The following is a 22565-nucleotide window of genomic DNA, read 5'->3' on the forward strand; positions in this document are numbered from 1 at the left end:
GTCACCTCTCACCCCGGTCACAATGACTAGTACCTAAGAAAGCAAGGCCAACAGGTGCCAGGCAAGGTGCGGAGAACATGGATGCTTACACACTGCTAGTGGGAACTGAACCTGGGGGCAGCCTCCTTGACTGCCAGCACCAAGTTCCTCAGAAGAACTAAACTAGGAGTGCTGTCTAATCCATCAATGGACGACAGATATGCTTACGTAGCCAGGCTCACAATAGCCCAGTAAAGGAACAGCCAGGATGTTCGCCAACATATGAACGGGTAACTGCAGAGGAACATGAGATACACAGGAATAGATCTATCTGAGATCACTATGCTAAAGTGAACTAAATAAACCAGGCTCAGAGAAAAGTATCAGGTTTTCTGTAATAAGCAGAAGCAAGATGTGTGTTTCTGTATTCCGTATGCCTTTCTGGGTGAGTGAGTGAGTGTGTGTGCGCGCTTGGGGGGGGGCGCAGGTGTGAGCATGTCTGAGTGAGCCTTTGCGTTTGACTGTGAGCACGTGTGTTTGTGTGGATGTGGCTAGGCTTGGGACATGAAATCAAGAGTGGGCCAGTGTGAGGGGAGAAGAGATGAACTCTTGTGGACAAGACACAGGAGGCATAGTATGAAATACATAAGATATAAATTCAGACCGAGGAAACACTTGAGGATGGAAGGAAACCCACACAAAGGGGTCAGGAAGAGTGAACAGAAAAGAAAAGAAAAGAAAAGGAAATGATGCATGCAAAGGCATGTACACCCAGACATAACCTTAATGAAGGCCATTATTTTTCTAAATAGGTGTGGGAAAAGAACTTTAATGGATATATAATACTCCATTAAAAAAAATTGAATACAAAACTAGGATGTAGACAGGATGGTTGCTGAATCTCAATGACACCTTTCAAATCACGAGATTCCAACAAAAAGACGTATCAGGTGACAAATATGTGTAGAGAAAGACAAGGGGACATGCTGTTATAGCAGCAAGCCCTGGTGCTGCCCTTCAGTCAGTGCTCAACCTTGATGGGACCAGTATTGACTATTAGTTGTGCCCTGAGAATCTGCCCCAGGCTAGACCACCACTTGTAGGAACCTGAAGTGAACCACTGTAAGATGCTGGCCACTGAGCTCAAGCGTGCTAGCTTGAGGTGGATGGTGGGACAGATAACTTCCTCTCTCCTAGCTTTCTGGTCAGGGTGTGGAACTCTGGCAGAATGGACTCTAATACAGACCACATGAAATCAGGGAAAATAGGAGGTCTCTCAGGATGGGGAGTCTGAAGGCAAAGCCTCTCTCTTGAACAGAGCTGGTACAGGCTTGTTCCACAGGGGGCTGGAAAGAAAGCTCACTAGAGGTGATTTTGCTATGGGCTAGACCACCAATCTCCATGGCTTCTCATGGGTCATTTTAAGATGGCGGAAAAAATTGAATATTTAAATTGTGAAGTCATCTATCAAGGGCCCAGTCAGGCAGAAGCCACTGGCAGCAACTTTGGAACACAGACCCTGGAGGAAGACTCTGCTGCCACCTTGTCTTTAAATGTGTGTTCAGAGACATTCCTTGGACAAAAAGGAAAAATATCAGTATAACCGATATCCGGTACTAACAGCGGATTAAACGAATTATTCTATCAAAGTTTAGCTTTTTCAATCAGTAGGTCTAATGGACCTCCTTGCAGAAGTATGGGTGTGAAACACTTACAGAAGGGGTGAGTCATGGGCAGCTGCAGCTCACGATGCCAGTTCCAGCACAAGCTTCAGCTTAGAAAAGCTGCATTTCAGGAGTTCCCTGAGGAACTAGATATCGTGCCATGCTGGTCATTGCTGTGTTTCATAGGCATCCAAGCTCGGTAAGTCTATTATTGCCCCTCCCCTCGAAAACCTCCTTCCTAAAAGCCAGAGATGTTATGAGATTCCCACTGAAAAGGCCACCGAAGCATCATACTGGCTTAGACTTATAAATAAGCAAATATCACCCTCTTTGATCCATTAAGGAAAAAGCTACTAAGGTGTCCTCATTACTTTCTTTTGTTCAAATGAGACACCATGAGAAGGCAAGATTTTAATGGGAACTGTTTAACCCAGCCTCACATTGTACAGAATTAGAGTCCATGCTGGTAGAGAAAAGGCTTGGTGGGAGGAACAGCTAAGAGCATACTTTGACCCACAAGTAGGAGGCTAATCACATGTCTCAGACTCTGGATCCTACCAAGAGTCTTTGAACAATGTTTCTGTTTTGGTAAGAAACCAACAAGACTGTGTCCTAATTGCTACCCAGTGAGTACAATGTATGAAGGTTCAAAGCAAAGAGAGAAGAAATGAAACTATCCCTATTCTGCTCTAATACTGTGATCTGCCACCCCCCAGGGAATACTGTCAAGTCTTCAGCAGAATGTACCATGTCCACAAAGATCCATTTGGACAACCTGAAAAAGGAGACCATGAATTCAACTGACATTTTGGACTATTTAATAGAGGTATCTGTTGTACATGTGGCTTTAGTTCAACATAAATACAGCATTTTTTCTCTGGAAACATAACCTGAGTTGGAAATGAAACCTGAAGAGAAGACACTTGAGTTCACCAACTTGTTTCTCCTCAGCATGTTAGCAATGATCCCGAAGGAGGGTTCTGGCAGCAGTTCAGGACTCAGGCCCAGGGCAGGAATGAGGGAAGACTCCTTGTATGTCAAAGGCCCTGCTCAAGTCCAAGGTTTGCACTTGCGTTCCCCTGCTCAGCTTCAGATTCCTCACACAGCCCCGGAACGAGGTCTGGCTGGTCAGACAGTTCTGCTTGACATGGGCTATTGAGAAAACAAGAGATAAGCTTTGCAATTTTGTTGAGATGGGGTAAGTTGTACATAAAAGACAAAAATAATCTAAGTATATCTTCTATCAAACCAGGCTATTTCCCACACACGTGGCTTTAGTGGATGGCAGAATTCCTCAGAACTGTTAACACATAGTAACTTGAAGACATAGCCGCGGCTTGAAAAAAATCATGCAACAGGCATTAAGGATTTGCAGTAATTTCTCGGGACATCTTAAATGCTCAATTCAAACTGCAAAATTGGTGCAAGAGGATGAAGCCTGCCTAACCCTGTGACTTAGAACCCGACCTTGGGAGCCATCGAGGGAAGAGGTACAATCATCTGCTTGCCATCAGAACCAATGTTCTCAGTGAGAAATGTGTGTGTGTGTGTGTGTGTGAGGGTTATGCTAAATTCCCCAAGAATGTTTAGGTATGATATTCCAAACAGCTTTTCTAAAACGGTGAGACTTGTCATTGAACTGTGTATCTCTCAACCCCTAGCCTGTATTCCTCTGAGCTTCTACCTCCCCAGGACTGGGCCTCCTGTGTAGGTAAGCAGACTGGAGTCATACATACCAGGATAGCCACCCACATAAATGGGATCATTAGTGTCTGCCGAGGTAGAATGGGTGTGAGGACTTTCAGCCCTAACAGGATTCCCGTCCACGGTCAGGGCAATGCGGTGTTTGCTTTTCTGGGCTTGGAGTGTGTGCCATTTCCCGTCACAGAGAGTTCTGGAGGCTCTGGGCTCGTATGTAGCTGTTATCCTACCAGCGCCATTGTTGACATGAAATAAGACCTGAACAAAGCAAACACTTGGGTGAGTTTTTCTGCTTAGGATCACCGTCTTCTTTGCACTAGATCTCAGCCAGACGACCAAGAAGCCATGGAGCACAGAGCATTGATGAATTGTTCCCACTGTGGGAAATCTAAGGGCCAAGAACCTGGAAATGAAATGCTAAAAGCAAGCAAGTAGGTTCATGGGAGCCTGCAAGGAGACTTCTGTTCCGCTGGACTTTTCTGAGTGCCCTGGTGCCTCCTACTTACATGGACACAGTCAGATTGGTTCAGAGCTCATGTCAGTGACCTCACTTTAATCGAATCATCCTTTCATTCACATTTATTTATTGTGTGTATCTGTGTGCTCATGCATGAGCACATGCAGAAACCACAGAGCTTGCTGGAATCGGTTCTTTCCTACCATCCTGTGGGTCCTGGGGGTTGAACTGAGGTTTTTAGAATTGGCATCTGGCATTTATGCCCAGGAAGCCATCTCGCTGGCTCCTACTTACCTCCTTAAAATCTAAACAAGATCACATCCTGAGAGGCTGAGAGTAGGTAGAGCTTTAGCATGTGAATCTGAATGACACTATTTTCCTTGCCTTCCAAAGGGAACACTGAAGCATCTTATAATAAAACTGGTGTCAGAGCTCACCAGGAGAGGACAACCCAAGATGCCAATGTCCACGGTTTCTGTGGCTTGTGTGGCATGGCATACATGCCCACTTCTCTCATGTGCCAGACATGGATGAATCAGCACTGGCGAAGACACTTGGGAAGTCTAGTCCCAAGGGTTGAAGTGTATGCGGTCTAGGAGATGTCACCACCCAGTGGCAACACTGAGACCTCAGGCCATTTGTGCCAACAGCCAGAAGTATAGGGGCCCCTGAGGACCAACTGCAGGGGCCCCAGCTGACACCCCACAGAAAGAGAGGGGACCCCAACTCCCCTCCACATGCTCACGTGGCCCAAAGGGGAGGAAAGGGAGAATGAACACCAGGAATAGCTATGGCATGGGGGCAGGGCACCTACCTTGCCGTCTACAATCTCCAGGCCAATGGCATCCACTTTGGCACTGCTGATTCCCAGGAGGACGCCATCCTTAGAGGAGGTGCGGAACTCCAGGGAGATGTTTAAATCTAACCGCACTCTGTAGCCTTCCTTGACTGAAAAACACAGGACACACAGTTACTGAGAGAACCTACAAGATGGACTTTCCAGGCTGCCTTTGGCTGGCTAAGCATTCATGGTATTGGCCAAGGTCAAGATCATGCTACGCTCCCACCCCATCCTCTGGGTCTCAGCTCTTCCATTCCCCAGTAAGAAGAAGCATTGCTTTTTCCCCCCTGCTTCTGTTTGTTTTAATGGAGTCTTGCTATGTAGTCAAGCTGGTACCACATATGCAATTGTCCTGACTCTGCGTCCTGAGTGCTGAGATCACGGATGTACACAACCAATAGGTAACTGCCATTGAAGAGGGTGTTGAGTCACAAACCAGAGCAAGCACTGGCAGGGACTTCCGTCATCTGCAGCCCTGGGGACATCTGGTGCCTTCAGTCTGGTGATCTTTCCGTGTGTTGTAGATTTATCCCCCTTAGTCTTTAGCTTTTTAATTTGTATGTACCCTGGATAGCATCGCTTACTGGTTGTATCAGCATCTACAGTAGGTGTTTTCAAAGTGGAGATTGAATAATTTTATTCTTTAATTCAAGTGACAAAACGAGTTGGATATTGTCAATAGAAGGCATTTGTCACCATGCCTGGGGTTGGCAATAGAAGGCATTTGTCACCATGCCTGGGGTTGGCAATAGAAGGCATTTGTCACCATGCCTGGGGCTAAATGAAAAGGGAAGGGTGATGCTATCATAGCCTAGACAGAATAAATGTCTTACTTGCCTACATTGTAATATGTCCTTCAATGTAATATGTTGGAATTACAGATGCACATGTCTGCTTTTTTCGTTTGTTTCTCAAGACACGGCTTCTCTATATGTAGACACGGCTATCCTGGAACTAATTCTGTAGACCAGGCTGGCCTCGAACTCACAGAGTTCTACCTCCGCCTCCTGAGTGCTGGGATTAAAGGTGTGCGCCACCACTCAGCTGACACACCTGCTTTCTAATTCAAAGGTCTTTATTAACTTGGACAGGGAACATGCCCTACATCAACCTGGGGAATGTGCAGATGAAGCCAGGAGTTCGTGACTGTCCAGATCTGTAGGGAGAAGACCTTGTTAGGCCTCCTGCAGAGCACAAGAGTGGTGCAGGCTTCTGCACAAACAGGCAAAACACGAGAAAGAAATCAGAGCACTGAATGGAAGAAATACAGTCTTAGGCAGTCTTTCCAGCTGAGTCCTAGCCTCTCAATGTTTCCTGGATCCACATCAGCTTAGAGTACACACCAAACCCAGGGTGCTCCTTCCAGACGTCAGCTTAGAGTACACACCAAACCCAGGGCACTCCTTCTAGACGATATTACACACTAAACCCAGGGCATCCCTTCCAGACTGCTAAGAGCACGTACCAAGAGCTGCATATCCACTTCCTTCAAAGAAAGTTCCTTCTTGGGCCAATGCATAGCACCTGTCCACTGCAAAGTTAGACGTGGGGCTGTCTTTATCCAGCTGTTTGCTGTTTACTGTTACTTCCCCAATGCAGGCAGGAATGCTGTAGGTCGTCTAAACCAAGAGAGACAGGAGAGGAAGTGGCAATGATGACACAGGGCATCTTTCTCCTGTACTTCACTGAAACTGTCTCAATAGCACACATTACTCCATCTTGGTTTTTAAAGCGTAATTGTGGCAATCCCTCACGTGAATGTTTCGCTTTCTCCCCTCACTCCAGTACTTTGGTGATAATGTAGTGGAAGTGTGTTCTCTCTTTTTCCTAAAATACTCCTGGAATCCAGACTGCTTCTCTCACTAAAATACCATACAAATTGTCTGGACTTTTCCCGAGTTGCTTTGGGACTGCATGTCTTCAAAAAAGGAGAAGTTCATTAGCTGGGAGGCAGGAAAAGCTGGAAGGATGGCTCTGAGGGTAAGCCCCAGCACATGACCTATGCACATGCGCTGAAAGGTCTGCACCTTCTGATGAGCCCCAGGTTCAGACAGAATAACTTAAACAGAAGCATCGGAGAATGATGGCCTTGTACTAAAACACAACCCCAGCAAGGTGGCCGCTGCTTACGTTCCCAATGTTCCTGGCCCTGTAGTGGACAGGAAGGCCTCCAAGGTACAGCTTCCCTTCCACATCCAGTGTGGTTGCATTGCCCACCACAGTCACAGTTGGGGACTCTTGGCCATCAACAGTCAGGAAGCCCTTTCTTTTAACGTACTCCGTCTTGACCTGCACGAGATGAAAACATCTGGAACTTGTAAAATACTTGAGAAAACTTAACAGTGTGTGCTTACGACACATGTTTCTTAGATCTTTAAGAGCCCAGGTTCTGTGGCGGGCTCGGCCTGTGGCACAGCCAGAGCTGAGGATATGGCTGAAGCTCAAGAGAAACGGGAAGACTGCACCCGAGCTTCAGAACCCTGGTTACCGGCAGACACCACAGTGAGTGGCTCGGTCCTTTCAGGCCACAGCTGGGCTTTACTGGCTTCCTGTCAAGTCAAAAACATTTTTGAGACCTTCAATTCATTCCGAAACCAGCTGCTGAGTGCTTAGTAGGTGTTCAGAACAAGTGCCTGGAAGGATTCAGGAAGCAAAAAAGGGTCCTACTGACAAGATGCTTATATCACTTGGAGGTGATGTCAAACATAAGGCCAACGTGGGATCAAAATGCATAGCTTCCCTTCAAGAAAATGCAATCAGTACCAGAGATGGAGGGAGAAAATTTGGGACAGGAGACAGGGCTCCCAAGAACTTACCGTGTGCCACTTGCCATCGCTGAGTAGTGTAGGATGAGAGACCTTGGTCCGGCCCTTGCCAAGGTCAAACATGAAGTGGAGGCGGCCCTCGTGGAGCTGGAGTATGGCATAGTCCATTTGGTTCTGATTTGCCATGTAGTAAATAAGGCCACTGGAGGCAAATGTCCGGATGTTCAGCTGAACCTGGAGCCTGAGAGAGAACAGGAAGTCAGCGCCAGGGATCAGGAAGGTCAACTTCCTGTATTACCCACTGCTGCTTCAGCATGTGTATTTAGCTTCTCAAGAGAGAGGTGTTCATTCACTTGTGCGCCCATTCATGGCACAGAGGGCCACTCTGATTGGAACAGTTCTATGACAGTCAACGAGGGGTCCCTTAGGCCTGAAAGGAAGGCTAGACCATGTCACAGTTGTCCTGTATCACTGGGAGGCCCACGGATGGCTGTACTAAGCTGTTAGAATGGACCCAACTCTGAAAAGATTACAATTCAGTTAAGCTCCGAATGTCAGAAATGGGCAAGACTCCCCCACAGGCCAATAGGAAAGCCTTCGTTTGTTTTATGACAATACAGAGTATGTGACCAAGGGAGCCTGATGAGAGTTGACAGATGGGACCCTTGCCTGGGTCCCTGTGGGCACTGAACCTGTCTGGTATGAGCACGTTTCAGAAGTCAACACCACACTTGCCTCATCGTCTAACAACGAAAACCTCAGAGGGACCTCAGGAAAAAGCTTACCTCTTTCGGACATCGGACTGATTAAAAGGCAACACTAAGTGGCTGTTTTCTGAGAGACCAAACTGGTGAGCGCCTGGAACAAACCCTGGAGCCGGGTCCACTGCGCAGAGTTCCTGTAAGAGGCGGATGAGGACCCTCAGCCACTGTAGCAGGACCCCGCTGACACGGGTGTGTTCTTCCACAAAGAAAATGTCACAGAAGCCGCTGTGTCAGAACAGCAGCAGCTGCCACTCTGCTCTGACCTCTGACTTATCCCGAGCTCTGTTTTAAACCGTGTGCCTTCATGTCCTCTCTACCCAGAGAGCAGTCTGAGCTTCCTTCCATCTTTTACCATCACCAAAGGTCACTTTCCCTCAAGATAGATAAGGGAGTTCCTCTGTGAACCTTCCTTGGGCACAAGGGACTATGGGGCCAGCCAAGGACAGCAGTGGCCCAAAGGGAACCACAGCTGGGACATTACTAGGAGACGACAGCACCCTCAGGTCTCATGGGGCCTTAAACTTGTATACCAGGTGCAGGGTGAGGAGAGAGGAGCCGGACTGGAAGGAGCCCCAGACCCCAGCCAGAAGCTGAGAGCACAAGGCAGGGCCTTGGCAGTGCTGGCTGCCCCTACAGCGTCTCATCCAGCATCCCGAGTCAAGTGAGTCCCAGACTTAGCTTTGTGACTTAAAGTAGACATATACAACTAGGAAAACTGTCCTGAACTCCTTGGCTCTGCTTGAGAGAAGCATCTTCTAAATTATTAGGAGATAGAAATCAGAAGAGGAGAAAATGAAGAGTCACAACTAGGGTTTACTTAATGACTCAGACTCTGACCTCCAACACTGAAGAGTGTACGGTGGCTTGGCTCACGGAAGTTGCTTATTTCCTGTTTCCCCCACCTGACCCTAAAGCACTAAGGAGGATTAGGGAGACTCTACCAAACCTCTTGTGGTGTGCTAGCCACTTGTGGTGCTGAGCATCAGGGCTGAACCCGAGGCACCCTCAGACAAGCACTGTTACCTAATCCCTGCTGGCTGTTTATCACAGGAAGCAAGATCCAGAAATCTACCTCCCAGTCTCCATAGACAAAGGGCTCTTGGGTATTCTGCCATTGGGGGCACAGCTGGAGAACCAGAGGGCAGGAAGGGGGCATGGCTGGGGCATGTTCCCCCCCCCCCCAGCTTCACGGCCTCCTTGGGACTCAGTCCCACTTTCTCTCTATCCCTATGCCTCTCTCGAACTGTCCTGACGCCACTGAAGGAGGTCATGCTTACAGGCTGTTGTAGTGTTGGGGACTCTGGAGGGAGTTCCCCGTGTTCTTCATGAAGGTCCTGCAGGGGCTCTTCTGCCAGCAAGCAAGTGTCCAGCTCTACTAGTTCAGAGCCAACCGCATGGGTGAAATCCAAAAGTCTACGGACAAACAAGAGAGCAACGAAATGAAAACACCATGAACCAGTCTGGGGGCCCAACTATTTGACTACTGAGTAGTTAACCCCATTTTAAACCACTGATCCACTTCTCTTAGAGTAACAAAATTGGCCACGTCACATTGTTCTGTTGGGTTGCAGGCTGGTGACTTGGGCATTCCTGAATTCAGAGTGGACTCAAGCATCCTGCAGGCGGGGCTCTCGTTCTCTCTCTCTCTCTCTCTCTCTCTCTCTCTCTCTCTCTCTCTCTCTCTCTCTCTGTCTGTCTCTGTCTCTCTGTCTCTCTCTCTGTCTTTCTCTCTCTCTCATACACACACACACACATACACACACGTGTCTGGCTTCTGCATCACCACACACAACAGCTTCCACTTAACACTGGTGTTTCTTGTTCTGATCTGTGCTTGCCACAGGTCTCTCTACTTAGAAGTTCTAGCTGGGTGTCCTGCGCCAGCCTGGCTCCCACTGCCACCTCCCAAAGGCGGACTCCACCTGTCTGCCTATGGAGTCCAGAGTATTGTGGCTTTCAGGAACATGAAGTTTCCTCAGCAGGGAAAGGATGGCTGAGCAACTGCTGAATATGTATACAACGACAGGTAACTGAGTAAGGCCCCGCTATTGGAGTCCGTGCTACAGGCCTTATTCTTCCTGTGTTCAGGGATTCCTGGGAGGCTGTTTCTCAGGGGAGGACACCATGGCTGTGTCCCTTGCTCAAGGTGACCTACAGGCCAGCAGCCTAGTAAGGATGGGGCTCAGAGTCTTCTGCTGCAGAGACCATTGTGAATTCCTATAAGTAGATCTTGGCCTGTAGATTCAGTCACAACTTTTCCCATCATCTCAGTTTAGCTAGAACTTGGGAGAGGTGAGACGAACAGCCACTTGTACAGATGATAATTCTCTTCTTCACAGAGAACAGAGACTTGCAATATTTAATAATATAGCAACTGTTTTAGGGAAAGCCATTAATAAAATGTAGCTATTAGTAATCCAGTTGGGTTCTTGCAGAAGTACACTTGGGGAAGGGATATAGGTCAGTGGAAGAGTGACTGTCCAGCACGCACCAAGGCCCAGTTCAATGCTCCATACTAGGCACACACACAGGGTTAATGATGATTATTTTCTTAATAAAATACGATGGCCAGATCAGTCTACCCCATAAACCCTTTCACTGGAAGATACTATCATTATAGACCAAGGAGATTCACTCGTTACAGAAGAACTTGCAGAAGTCACGACATCTCAAGCAGCAAACTCGGAGGGCAGTTGAGAAAGTGCATGACGTGAACCCATCACACTTACTCAGAGTCAAAGACCAAGTTTTTGATACAGCCATGGAAAGATGTCCTCATCCTGAGCATCGGCGTGCCCTTGTCCATCGGAAGCCCCCCTACGTACAAGTTGGCTATGTCGATTGTCCTTCCTTCGGCTAACGGACCCAACTTCATTTCTACAGGACTGCTCTCATCCATTTGTATGGTGATAACTCTGCCAGATGAAAAGAGAAAACGGACTTTTCAAGCACAGTGAATAGCTCCATTTTCATCTGCAATTCTAGCAAGTTCTTTAGGACTAGTAGATTTTCCTAGGGACAAATTTTGGCATGGCATCGTAAGTGAATCCCACATACAACATAGAAGCATAAAATCAATGGATCACGGAATTCAATTGATTATTAGAGCAAATGTGTATGTTCAAACACCTCTTATCCTATTGTGAAAATATCCAGTGTGCCTCAAGCACAGGTCTCCAGCTGGAGAGGGAAATACATGGAATGCTAATTTGATAGCTTTAGCTGTAGGCAAGATACTTCCCACCAAAACCAACCTACTGTTCACCATTAAATTCATCCACTTTGTAAACAGTTTATATTGGGTTATATTTATATATAAGTAAAGGAAAATTAAGTAAAGGATCCTCAATTAGGAAAATTTCAAAAACATTACTACAAAGTAGTAGAAAGCTGACTTTATAGTAGAATTCCAGCAAATTCCTAGAATTGTTTTGAAACATGAAGAACTATGGTTGCTAATGACATAGTGGGAACCATCTCCGCCATCTAAAATCACACCGAGTATTCGGCACGGTTCCTACGGAGGTGCTTCCTCATCTCAGCCTCCTGACACAAAGACCTGAGAGCTAAGATACCTTCGATTCCTAACCAAGGAGATGGAATGTTCTTGTCCGTCACCGTAGGAGCCAGTGGGGGCATGCAGCAGGGCCTTCCGCAGACTGGTCCCATCCCCGGAGTTGACATGCACTTCAATGCGGCCTTCAATCAGCATGATGGAGAAGAAGGGCTGCGGAGGATGCATTTCCAGAACAAAATACATTACTGAAGGATCTGTGGAGCTTCCACCCTCCACAGATAACGTAGGCGTGTTAACGCAAGGCCAGCAAGGGCACATGTCACCAGCTGTCACTCATGCTGGACTTAGTGTCTGTTGTCTCATCTGTGCCCCCGTGGTTTATCCTCTGCATCATGCTGACACTGATTCTCTCACTATTTCTATTCCTGCAAGGCCCCATACACACTAGTTACTGCTACACGATGCACCACCAGATAGAATATGTTTTCAGCAAGAACTTCAAATTTTCTATTACCATACACATAATTTGATGTTTCCTTTGCCTGTGGATTGCTTCTCTAGCATTAAGAGTTAGAAGGGTCTGAAGTCATTTAAAACTCTTAAAGCTCCCTTGCCTCGTTGACAAAAAGCACAATAGTTTCTCAAGCCAGCCCCAGAACTGAAATGTGTTCCCGATGCCCTTGCCAACAGCAGCTGCACCCACCCTTTCCACTGGCTCAGGAAGAAAACTTGGACTTGTGTGCAACCCTCTCATGACTGGTGGAGGGAAGGAGTTCAGCAGTTCCTCAGAAGGTAAAATACAAAACCAGTCTACCAGAAATCCCACTTGAAGGTCTACGCCCAGAAGGAAGGAAGACGAGGGCCTAAAGCATAGCAGAATCGCTCCTGAGTGCCCCAGAGTGGAAAGAACCAGGGCCAACAGTGAACCAATGATGACCTCTGGGTATACATACAGGGAAATAGGAAGGAACAGAGAAAATCAAACATGCAGTCAAATGTGTATAGAACCTAAAACCCTGCTAAGTAACTACTGTAGAAGACACTACTGTATCTGTCTCAATAGCACACACTATCTAATGTGTAAGCCATACATAGATACCGAACAGGCTGATGGCGGCCAGGAGTGGGGAGGGGAGGATGGAGAGCTGCTCCTTGGGGGACATAGGCTGCTAATTTGGGTGCTGAAAACATTTGCAACTGGATGAAGGAGGTGACGTCATGACGCTAAATGCTCAAAGCGCTACTGAATGAACTACTGAAGTGGTTAATGTTATATGAATTTCACCTCAACTTAAAAATAGATCAGCGAAGCTCACAAAACCAATTCCAGTCCCAGGCACTTTGGTTAAGCGACCCATGCCACATCCGGGGTCCATAGACTGGTATTCCCACCTTGGTTCTGACACACAACAGTCACGTAACCTTAAGTGGCCTAATGAGGCTCTCCGAACCTAGTTTTTGTCCCACAAAGTATAGGAAGCAGTACCGCCGTGCAGGATGCATGATGAGCTACAGAGCCACATCTGGAGCAGTGGAGCACACCTTTCCATAAACTGCCCGTGCGCAGGCACTCCACCAAGCCACACGCTAGTGCTTCCCAACATTTCTTTCTGTCATGTTATTACAGATCACCTCTTGTAGGGAGTCTAACTCGGGAAAAATGCCTTCATCTCTGCTTTCTGCCACGGCTGGACCACCATGTCCATCACAGGCCACATTGTCTCCTCCCTTCACATTTAGAACAACAAATCCCCCAAAGGTCGTAAGGAAGGAGCTTTTGCTCCGCTGTGAGCATTGCACACAGGGAAACCAGGACTCCGCGTCAGGAGTTGCTTTACTTGGAGGGCAGCAGCCTTTCACCCACGCCTAGAAGTGGGACATTGATCACGAAACTCTGGAAATCATGGCTTCATGAGCAGAACATTCGGCAGTAATAACTTATACTCAATTAAATTAAAAAGCACTCATGCATAACCATTCAGAAACAGCTGCAGTGAACTTGAGTGGGAAATTTCCCACGCATGTTTAAGGAAGGCATCTCTTACTGTGGGTCACAGCTACTCACCACATGTGCCTGAGACCAACCAGCCTTCTCCACATCCTTGCCCAGTGCAGCCAGGATGATGCCACTGCTGTTCTTGGTGGTGAATGTGGCTAGCAGGGATGATTCTGGTGACAGAGATTTGGGCGGTACCTCCACGTAGCCACCTCTCAGGAAACTCACACTCTGGATGGGCTGGTGACAAAGGGCAGCAATGAGGTTGGCCTGCTGTCGCAGGTCTGCCTGACTCCCGTGCATCCCACCCGCTCGCTGGTTGAGAGCTTTCAGCTTCATTATAGAGATAAACCACTGGGCATTTACAGAAAGCCAGCCAGACCCCCACGGCAATGCTTGCTTCCCACCTCCAGTGCACAGCCTTTCCTCACGCCATAGGAGTTCCTCAGCAAATCAAAGGTGGACCTGGATATTTCCAGGTTCTTGATACAGCCCACGTAGCTTCTGCTGCTGACCCCTTTCCTGGAGAGACAAGGACAGAAGACCGTTCACATGCTGGATAAAAGAGGCCTGAAAATCCCACGTGACAACCCCACAGAGGGGCGACCCCCAGTTTCACATGTACCTCACAGCTGTTGAGTGGGGTACTCCACCCACGTAAATCAAGTCTTTCTCCAGCCGATTGAGGTCAGAAGAGGTTCCTGGGGTTTCTCCTTGCTTGGTCTCCTTGTCGCTCGTGTCATAGGCATGGAAGACAGCCAGCAGCCCTGGTGGGAAGCAGAAAGGAATGGTTGATGTGAATGTAAGCTCCCGTTAACACAGTCCGCTTATAAACACATTTGTTGTGGACATTTGATGCACAGAAACTCCGGGACTGTGTTAATAAAATTAACTTCGGATTAGGGGGCAAAGCCAGAGACCAGTTGACAAAAATTAACCATAGAGAGTTCGGAGGACTCAGATAGAGAGTCACTGTAAGGAGTAGGGAGAGACTTCGAGATTTGTGGTCTTTTCAGTCTGGGATATGCTGGGTCTCCAGGAAAAAGGAGAAGGTCAGCTGGTCGCCCCTCCTCCACTTCTGTGATCTATCAGGTTTTCACCCTAATATCTGACTTCCAACAACTTAGATTAAAAACAACACATGTTCTTTTCAATTCTGCAAATTTGACCAGGGCTATTCTTCACCATTAAAAAGCAAAAGTAGGCAGATCCAGAATATACACAGCTGAATGGTAACAGTAGGTGTGTGAAAGGAAACAGGATTTGATTCTTGTTTCCAATTTGGCGTTTAATGAGAAATACTGAAATCACAGACAAATGGAATAATATAATTCTTCCAACAATAAGCAAACCCCATTGTTTCTTGCTTCACAGAAAAAAAAAGCAGCTTTTCAATCAGAATATCACTGGAGAATGTAGTTGCAGCCAAGTGGTGAATGATGAGGGTGGTATACTCTAATAACCTAAGATGTAGCTGGCAAGCTAATAGAGCATAACACCCGCTGATTTCAGAGTGCTGTTTGTTCTCAGAGGGGCAGCCAGCACCAGGGACGTCTACCCTGTGCACCCACCTTGCTTCCGGTTTCGCTGGAAGGCAATCTTGTACCAGGATCCGTTGTTATAGCGCCTGTCTGTCATAAGAGTGAGGGGTCCTGACCCCAAATCCACCATCACTTTAACCCTGCCACGGACCAGCTCGATGGACAGAAAGTCCTTCTGTGAAGGAAAGGACATTTCTTTGCAGATACGTCTTTACCTCTAGACTTTTCCCACCCAAATTAGGGGTAGAAGTAACCTCTTAAAAGTCAAACTGGGGAAACTGAGCCTGGGCCCTAGCTAGTCCGTTATATGAAAGCAAAAATGCCCCCAGTGGTTTTGTAGAATATTATTGAGAATTAAATGAACTGTTAATCTTTCTTAACCCAAATCCATATTTTACACTGGGCTTTTCTGGGCTTTTTATTTAATATTTTTTTAAAGATTTATTTATTCATTATATATACAGTGTTCTGCCAGGTCAGAAGAAGGCACCAGATGTTACTACAGATGGTTGTGAGCCACCATGTGGTTGCTGGGAATTGAACTCAGAATCTCTGGAACAGCAGGCAGTGCTCTTAACGGCTGAGCCATCTCTCCAGCCCGGGCTCTTTCTTTAAATTGACAAGAGGGTTGTTTCTGAAAATGACCAGCACACAAGACCAAAAGGGAAGAATTCTTGGAGATGAGATTCAAATGAGGATACTGAAGTGGATGGATAGATGGCTTAGCAGTGAAGGACACTGGTTGCTCTTGCAGAGGACCTGTGTTTGTTTCCCAACACCTACTTGGTTGCTCATAACCATCTGTAACTCCAGTCCCAAGGATCCAATGCCCTTATCTGACCTCACACATATGGTGTACAGACACACAGGCAGAGAAACTACTTGTACACAGAAAATAACAATAAAAATAATTAAAAACAAGGCCACAGTGGTCACACAAGGAACAGGACACGATTTGAACTAGAATTTAACAGCAAATGTTCCACTGAGGCCATGATGAGGGGAGGCACACTTTTACCAGTGCTTTCTTGTGTTCCCCGCGGTTCTTCATGGATTTGTGTTAACTGATAGTGATTTTAAGCATATATGTGTAGATTATAGTAGTATGTGGAAACTGGCTAAGTTAAATTTCATATATCATGTTACCAAGTCTTAATGAGATACCACTGTGGAACTCCGTCCTCATGCTATAACATGCTGTCACCGCGTTCCTCGCAGTGGTTATGACTACCAAACGAGACCGCGACAAGCACGGGCTGATGATGCTCCCGCAGAGAATGAGGAGACCCTCACCTGAGCGTGCAGCCAATCACTCCCTGCTTCTGTGCTTTCCTTCTCCTTGTAATGACCCCCAAGCTCCCCGCAGATTCAGGGGGTGGTGGAATATTAAGAAAAGCAGAACTGACAGCAAGAGTTTGCGCATGCGATGTTTGGAAGTTCATCATGCACACTGGGGTGAGCCGTCTCAGTCCTGCAGCTGTCCTGGGGACTCTCCTGTGGTTAAGTCCTCATTCACACTCCTCTACATAAACCCCATAAAGACATCAGTTCTCCTAGCGAGGTGTGGTGGAGGCATTCCTCTGGTCTGGACTGAATGGACATTTGTCCAGCTCTCCCCAGGAAAAATCACACAGGGAACAGGTCATCTCAAGGCAATGGAACTCTACAGACACAGAGGGCCAGGTGCTCCAGAAATACTCACGGTGCCATTGGAAGCCAGGTAGAAAAGAAGCCCGTTGGGGGAGAAGGTGCTAAAGAGAACGAGTATCTGTGTCACGGTGGTCCGCAGGGTCTTCTCCACGACCGCGTACCCACTTCCATCGAAATGGAAAGAAGAGTCTTCATTCTGCGAGCTGTGAAGTAGAAGCCATGACATATCACCCGCTCTCGGGAGGGCTGGGAGACAAAGGAATTCCTTAATCCTAAACCACGACAGAATTTTATCTTCATCACTGATAGTAAGATAGTAAGGAAGTCAAGTCGCACCCCTAATTTGAATTCGTGAAAACTGAAGTGATCTGACATCTGAACAGCTCTGAGTACAGACAGACATGGTAACATGAGGGAACAAGTATGCACCAAGAAACTTTGGTTTAAAGTACATTAGAACCACCCCGGGCCATGTGTATGGTATGATCGTAACATAAAGTCTGTGTCTGGATTAGATCCAACCTCCAGGATACTTCATTATGCATATGCAATTATCCAATTGGGAGTAGTGGGGAGGTGAGTGATGGGAGGGGGTAAGGTAAGTCTGGAAGACACCAAACCTCAGCTAAAGAGGTTACTTTAATAACTAAAGTAACCAAGAAAAACTTGGAAGATAGCCTGGACCAGCAGCCTGAGAAAGATGTACTCTAAACCTTGTGTTCCTTTTACTTCAAAGGCCGCAGTAACCAAGATTCCATGCATAACCTTTCAAGGGGCTATGGAGTACAGAGATAACAGACCATTCAAAATGTGGGGGTGGATTACCTTCCAAAGCAGCCATTGCACTTCCCCTCTCTTTCAATATAATTCCACAGGCCAATCGATTTGCCATTCAAGAAGGCCTCTCCCATGCAGCCCTTAAAATGAGTAACCTTCACAGCGGGAGATTTCTGATATAAAGACAAAAGTAAACACACAATGTGCATCTAGTTGGCTGGAAGCATACATTCTCCAACTCCAAAACTGCCCTGGAGGCTCAAATCCCAAAAGCCAAATCCCAAGAGAACGTTCCCTGAAACAGCCAGTTTGCAAAAACTGGGTTAACTTCCAAGCATGATCAGTTTGCATTGCTTTGTTTTGTTTTGAGGGGAAAGGGGTGCTGAGGGAGACTCTTGCTATGTGCTTAGATCACACTCTCAGTTCTCTTGCTTCAGCCTCAAGAATGCTGGGATTACAGGCGTGTGCACATGGACCAGACCCAGCTCTGGACAGTATCCCAAAGATCAACTCAGTTTCTAGGGGTCTGGGGAAAGCCTGTTATGGCTGACCATCAGACCGGACAGGATTGGTGGTTTAGTCCTTGGATGGAGACCTTCCTTTCAAACTCAGAATGCTGAATCCAGTTTAACTAGGTGATGTCATAAAACAAGTGCAACACACTTTCGCTCAACCCCCAGGGGCATAACTACCATGAGAAATAAAAGAGAGAAAGGGACTTCACAGAAATTACTATACATTTAATCCCCCATTCCATCACCAGAGAAGATCTCTACATGGCAAACAGCACCACTGATTTCTCTTGCCTTCATCTTCATGATTGAAAATGACCCTTTACCCTGGCAAAACCAGCCCAGCTTTGCGGACTCATTGCCAAAATGAAAACTAATAAAAGCGGACGATTTTGGTTAGTGAAGGATATACTAAACCAGGAACAAACCTGTTGATCAGTAGGTCCTGCTCAGACACACTGATTTCGGTTAGTTGAAGGATATACTTAACCAGGAACAAACCTGTCGACCAGTAGGTCCTGCTCAGACACACTGATTTCGGTTAGTTGAAGGATATACTTAACCAGGAACAAACCTGTCGACCAGTAGGTCCTGCTCAGACACACTGATTTTGGTTAGTGAAGGATATACTTAACCAGGAACAAACCTGTCGACCAGTAGGTCCTGCTCAGACACACTGATTTTGGTTAGTGAAGGATATACTTAACCAGGAACAAACCTGTCAACCAGTAGGTCCTGCTCAGACACACTGATTTTGGTTAGTTGAAGGATATACTAAACCAGGAACAAACCCGTTGACCAGTAGGTCCTGCTCAGACACACTGATTTTGGTTAGTGAAGGATATACTAAACCAGGAACAAACCCGTTGACCAGTAGGTCCTGCTCAGACACACTGATTTTGGTTACTGGAGGATATACTTAACCAGGAACATGCCTGTCAACCAGAGTGTCCTTCTCAGACACACTCAGAGAATATTACCTTGATCTGACCTCCAAGCCCTCCCACGAAGATTCGTGTTGAATTGTTTATGTCCAGAACCTTGGCCATCCCAGGAGATTTGCTTGTTTTGACTGGTGGGTTCTCAGCTGAACTTAGTTCCTTTACGCTCAGTGACCCCACGTTTCCAAACCTGAGGTCAAAAGGGTTGCAAGAGGAACATTAAACATTTTACATTGTCACATGTAGAAGCATGCCTTTTGTACCCACCCGACCTGCCTCTTCAGGGTGGCTCCTGCAACCACCACCACCTGCTCTCTGCGCTCCCAACTTTGCCGTTCAAACTCTGCCTCATTCCCCCCAACTATGTTAAGCAGTTTTGAGGACAGACATTTCGTCATATCACTCCCCTATTTAAGGTCATTACTGAGTTAAGCTTCATCTGAATAGAAATTAATCCTTTCGCTACGACACCACTTTTTTATATAGTGTCAATATTTCCAACAAGGCCATCAACAACCCCTCCCCCCCGATATTATAGGGAAGGAAGAGGAAAGTTCTTTGTAAGACTACTTAAAGGAAGTTATTTCTGGGGTGGGGGCTTTAAGAGGAAGAATTTGGCTTTGTATTTGAATTTTAAGAAAGCACATTTCTCATTTTCATTGCCCTCTTCCCCCTCTTCTGTTGCTTTTTACTGAATTGTCTTCGGTGGAAGGAGCCATTTAATAAGGTTGGTAAGTGATCTCCCTAGACTTAGACTTTCTAGAACTATGTTAGAAAATAATCTGGGGGTTGGAGAGACAGCTCCGTGGCTGAGTCCTGGCTGCTCTTGCAGGGGACCTGGGTTCTATTCCCAGCACCCACATGGTGGTTCACAACCATCAGTAAGTAGAGTTCCTGTGAATCCGATGCTCTCATCTGGCTTTTGAAGGCTCTGCACACCCATGGTGCACATACATATATAGAGACAAAGACTCATACACATAAAATAAAACTTAAAAGTGAAACAAGATATACATGTTTTTCTTCTTACGACCCTTGCTTCTGGCAAAAAAAGGATTATTTTAATTTTAAAAAACCCACCTCATTCCTACAGTTAATATAAATCCTGCATTGGTTGTTTATAATCCAACTTCACCAACGACTCAAACCTGCTTATGGTATGTGTCACAAATGTGTTATAAAGTACAATCAAAGGAAGAAAGATGCTGGAGGATCTCCTCTAATACCTGGTTATGTAGATGCTGTGCCACCTGTTGTCATTGATGGGGACATCTGGGAATTCCAACCTTGTGGACCCGGAGCCCAAGTCCCAGAGAAAGGCCACTTTTCCCCGCCGCATCTCCACTGCGAGAAAATCGGACTGTGGGGCGCGAAATGAGTAGGGATGAGTTACATATTGCTATTTACACGGCCAGCCCAATGCTTCAGTGCTCTCCTGTCAATAATAACCCTGGGGCTGGAGCGTGGAGATTCCTGAGGCAGAAGGCAGACCTGTCCTTAGTGTTCCTGCAGACTGACCATCCACAAGGCCTCTCAGGAAGCTCCCTCCCAAGGACATTCAAAGGGTTTGTCACCAAGCCACAGGAGGATAGGCAAGGAAGGTTCTGGCTTCCTTCTGTTTCAGAAGGCACAGAGAGGTGTGGCGTGCATATTAAGACAGGAGCCACAAAAGGGAGTGAGCTCTGCTTCACGTCTCCTCTGTGTCCTAACATCTCCTTCCTGACATTCCCAAGTCCCAAGGGCTTGGATCCCTCCCGAAAACAGCCAAAGGAGCAGTGGTCTTCTCTAGGAATCTCGTCATCTGAGGACCATAGGCAGCTCCTTGGCAGGAGGAATGTGGGTGATGCCGGACAATCTGAGACTCACCTCAAGTCGACAGAGGCATTATTGGTACCCAAGGTGTACCAATAAGGTTGTAGATGGGAACAATGGTCAGATGTGTTACTTTCCTACTTGTGGAGTTCTCTGTACATGTGTGTGTCCGTGTGTGTGTAAGTTCACATATATGTATATTAGCATGGCATGTTCACAGGGAGGTCGGAAGACAGCCTCAGGTGCATGCCTAGGTGCTATCTACCTTTTGAAATGGCCCCTGGTACTCACTGACCTGGTACTTAGCTAAGCAGACTAGGCCAGCTGACCAGAGAGCCCCAGAGTTCTGACAGCCTCTACCTGTCCAGTTCTGGAAATACAAATGCACACCACAATGCCCAGATTTTGTTTGAGTGGGTCCTGGGAATCAAGCTCAGGTTCTCAGACATACAGGCAAAACTGTTTTACCTACAGACCTATCCGCCCAAACCCCCAGGTGGTTACTTTTGCATTTATTTGAAGTTCAACACGACAACTGTAGCAAAGGTTACCCCTGACGTCAGGGTGGTCACCGTGATGTTTTCACGAGAGTGTCCCCCAGGAAACACCTGTATTCCCAAACACCTGGGTCGCTCACTTACACTGGTGCTGCTGCCAAGGTAGAAGAGAAGGTTGTCAGGCTCTTGCGTCTTAACGGTCAGCGTCAATGTGTTATAGTTGGCAGAGGAAATCTGAGGCTGATAGGCGCGGATGCAGTCTCTGTCTGCAGATACAGCAACTTTGATCTGACGGGGAAGAGAAAGCGTCCATGACTTGGTGACACACAGGAGCAGGTTTTCAGGATGCTGGAGATGCCCATCTACTTTGTGAAGCATTTCTCCTATACATAATTCATAACACTTTTGGCTTCACAGAGCGAGACATCGCAGGCTGTTTAGATACGGGGCTGTCATTTAAATTAGGCTTTGTTTTATTTGTTTATTTAGAGACAGTGTCTCATTGTGTAGATCAGGCTGGCCTCCAACTTGAAATGTATAATCCTCCTTTTCTCAGCCCGGGGTTACAGGTGTGTGTCACTATAAAGAACTTAATTTTTCTTGGTTTTGGATTTGTTTAAGATTTACTTGATTTATTTTGTATGTGTGTGTTGATGTCTGCATGTGAGTGCAGGACTTCCCAGAGGCCAGAAGAGGGCATCAGAGTTCCTGGAGCTGGAGTTACAGGCAGTCATGAGCCACCTCCTGACCTGGGTTCCTATCTCCAGTCTTCCACAAGAACAGCAAATGCTTTGAACTGCTGAGCAGTCTCTCCAGCCCTTTAGTTTTCCTCCTTTTTTGCTTTTCGAGACAGGGTTTCTCTGTGTTAATCGCCCTAGTTGTAGACCAGGCTGGTCTCGAACTCACAAAGATCTGCCTGCCCTCGCCTCCCAAGTGCTGGGATTAAAGGCTGCACCACCAAACCTAGCCCCAGCCCTTTAGTAATCAATAGACTCAGTAACACAGAGAACTGTCTCACTTACATAAGAGTTAATCCCTTGTTCCTGTGGATTTGTACCACCTGACCCACCAGTAGTTGTTGTGAAATATTATTTTAACTAGGCAAAGATGTGTTACCTTTGTTTATACAGTGGACTATTATAGTAACTGTG

General features: G+C 46.7%; 1 protein-coding gene across 1 annotated transcript in view; it reads right to left on the reverse strand.

Annotated features, from left to right (window-relative positions):
* Positions 1 to 2449: 2449 nt before the first annotated feature.
* Positions 2450 to 22565, reverse strand: part of Lama1 (laminin subunit alpha 1) — a 116169-nt gene continuing 96053 nt past the window's right edge. The window contains exons 45-63 of the mRNA XM_057758732.1: positions 21559 to 21702; positions 20332 to 20465; positions 19145 to 19295; positions 17701 to 17825; positions 16928 to 17078; positions 15256 to 15400; positions 14310 to 14451; positions 14092 to 14206; positions 13754 to 13924; positions 11747 to 11898; positions 10901 to 11086; positions 9449 to 9584; positions 8193 to 8305; positions 7459 to 7648; positions 6773 to 6931; positions 6108 to 6261; positions 4616 to 4749; positions 3380 to 3602; positions 2450 to 2795 (exon numbers count right to left, since the gene is read on the reverse strand). Coding sequence (XP_057614715.1) covers positions 2635 to 2795; positions 3380 to 3602; positions 4616 to 4749; positions 6108 to 6261; positions 6773 to 6931; positions 7459 to 7648; positions 8193 to 8305; positions 9449 to 9584; positions 10901 to 11086; positions 11747 to 11898; positions 13754 to 13924; positions 14092 to 14206; positions 14310 to 14451; positions 15256 to 15400; positions 16928 to 17078; positions 17701 to 17825; positions 19145 to 19295; positions 20332 to 20465; positions 21559 to 21702 — 2886 coding nt within the window. The 3' untranslated portion in view covers positions 2450 to 2634. The remainder of the gene's footprint in view (positions 2796 to 3379; positions 3603 to 4615; positions 4750 to 6107; positions 6262 to 6772; positions 6932 to 7458; positions 7649 to 8192; positions 8306 to 9448; positions 9585 to 10900; positions 11087 to 11746; positions 11899 to 13753; positions 13925 to 14091; positions 14207 to 14309; positions 14452 to 15255; positions 15401 to 16927; positions 17079 to 17700; positions 17826 to 19144; positions 19296 to 20331; positions 20466 to 21558; positions 21703 to 22565) is intronic.

Source organism: Chionomys nivalis, chromosome 26 (assembly GCF_950005125.1).
Source record: "Chionomys nivalis chromosome 26, mChiNiv1.1, whole genome shotgun sequence".
NCBI classification, from domain to species: Eukaryota; Metazoa; Chordata; class Mammalia; order Rodentia; family Cricetidae; genus Chionomys; species Chionomys nivalis.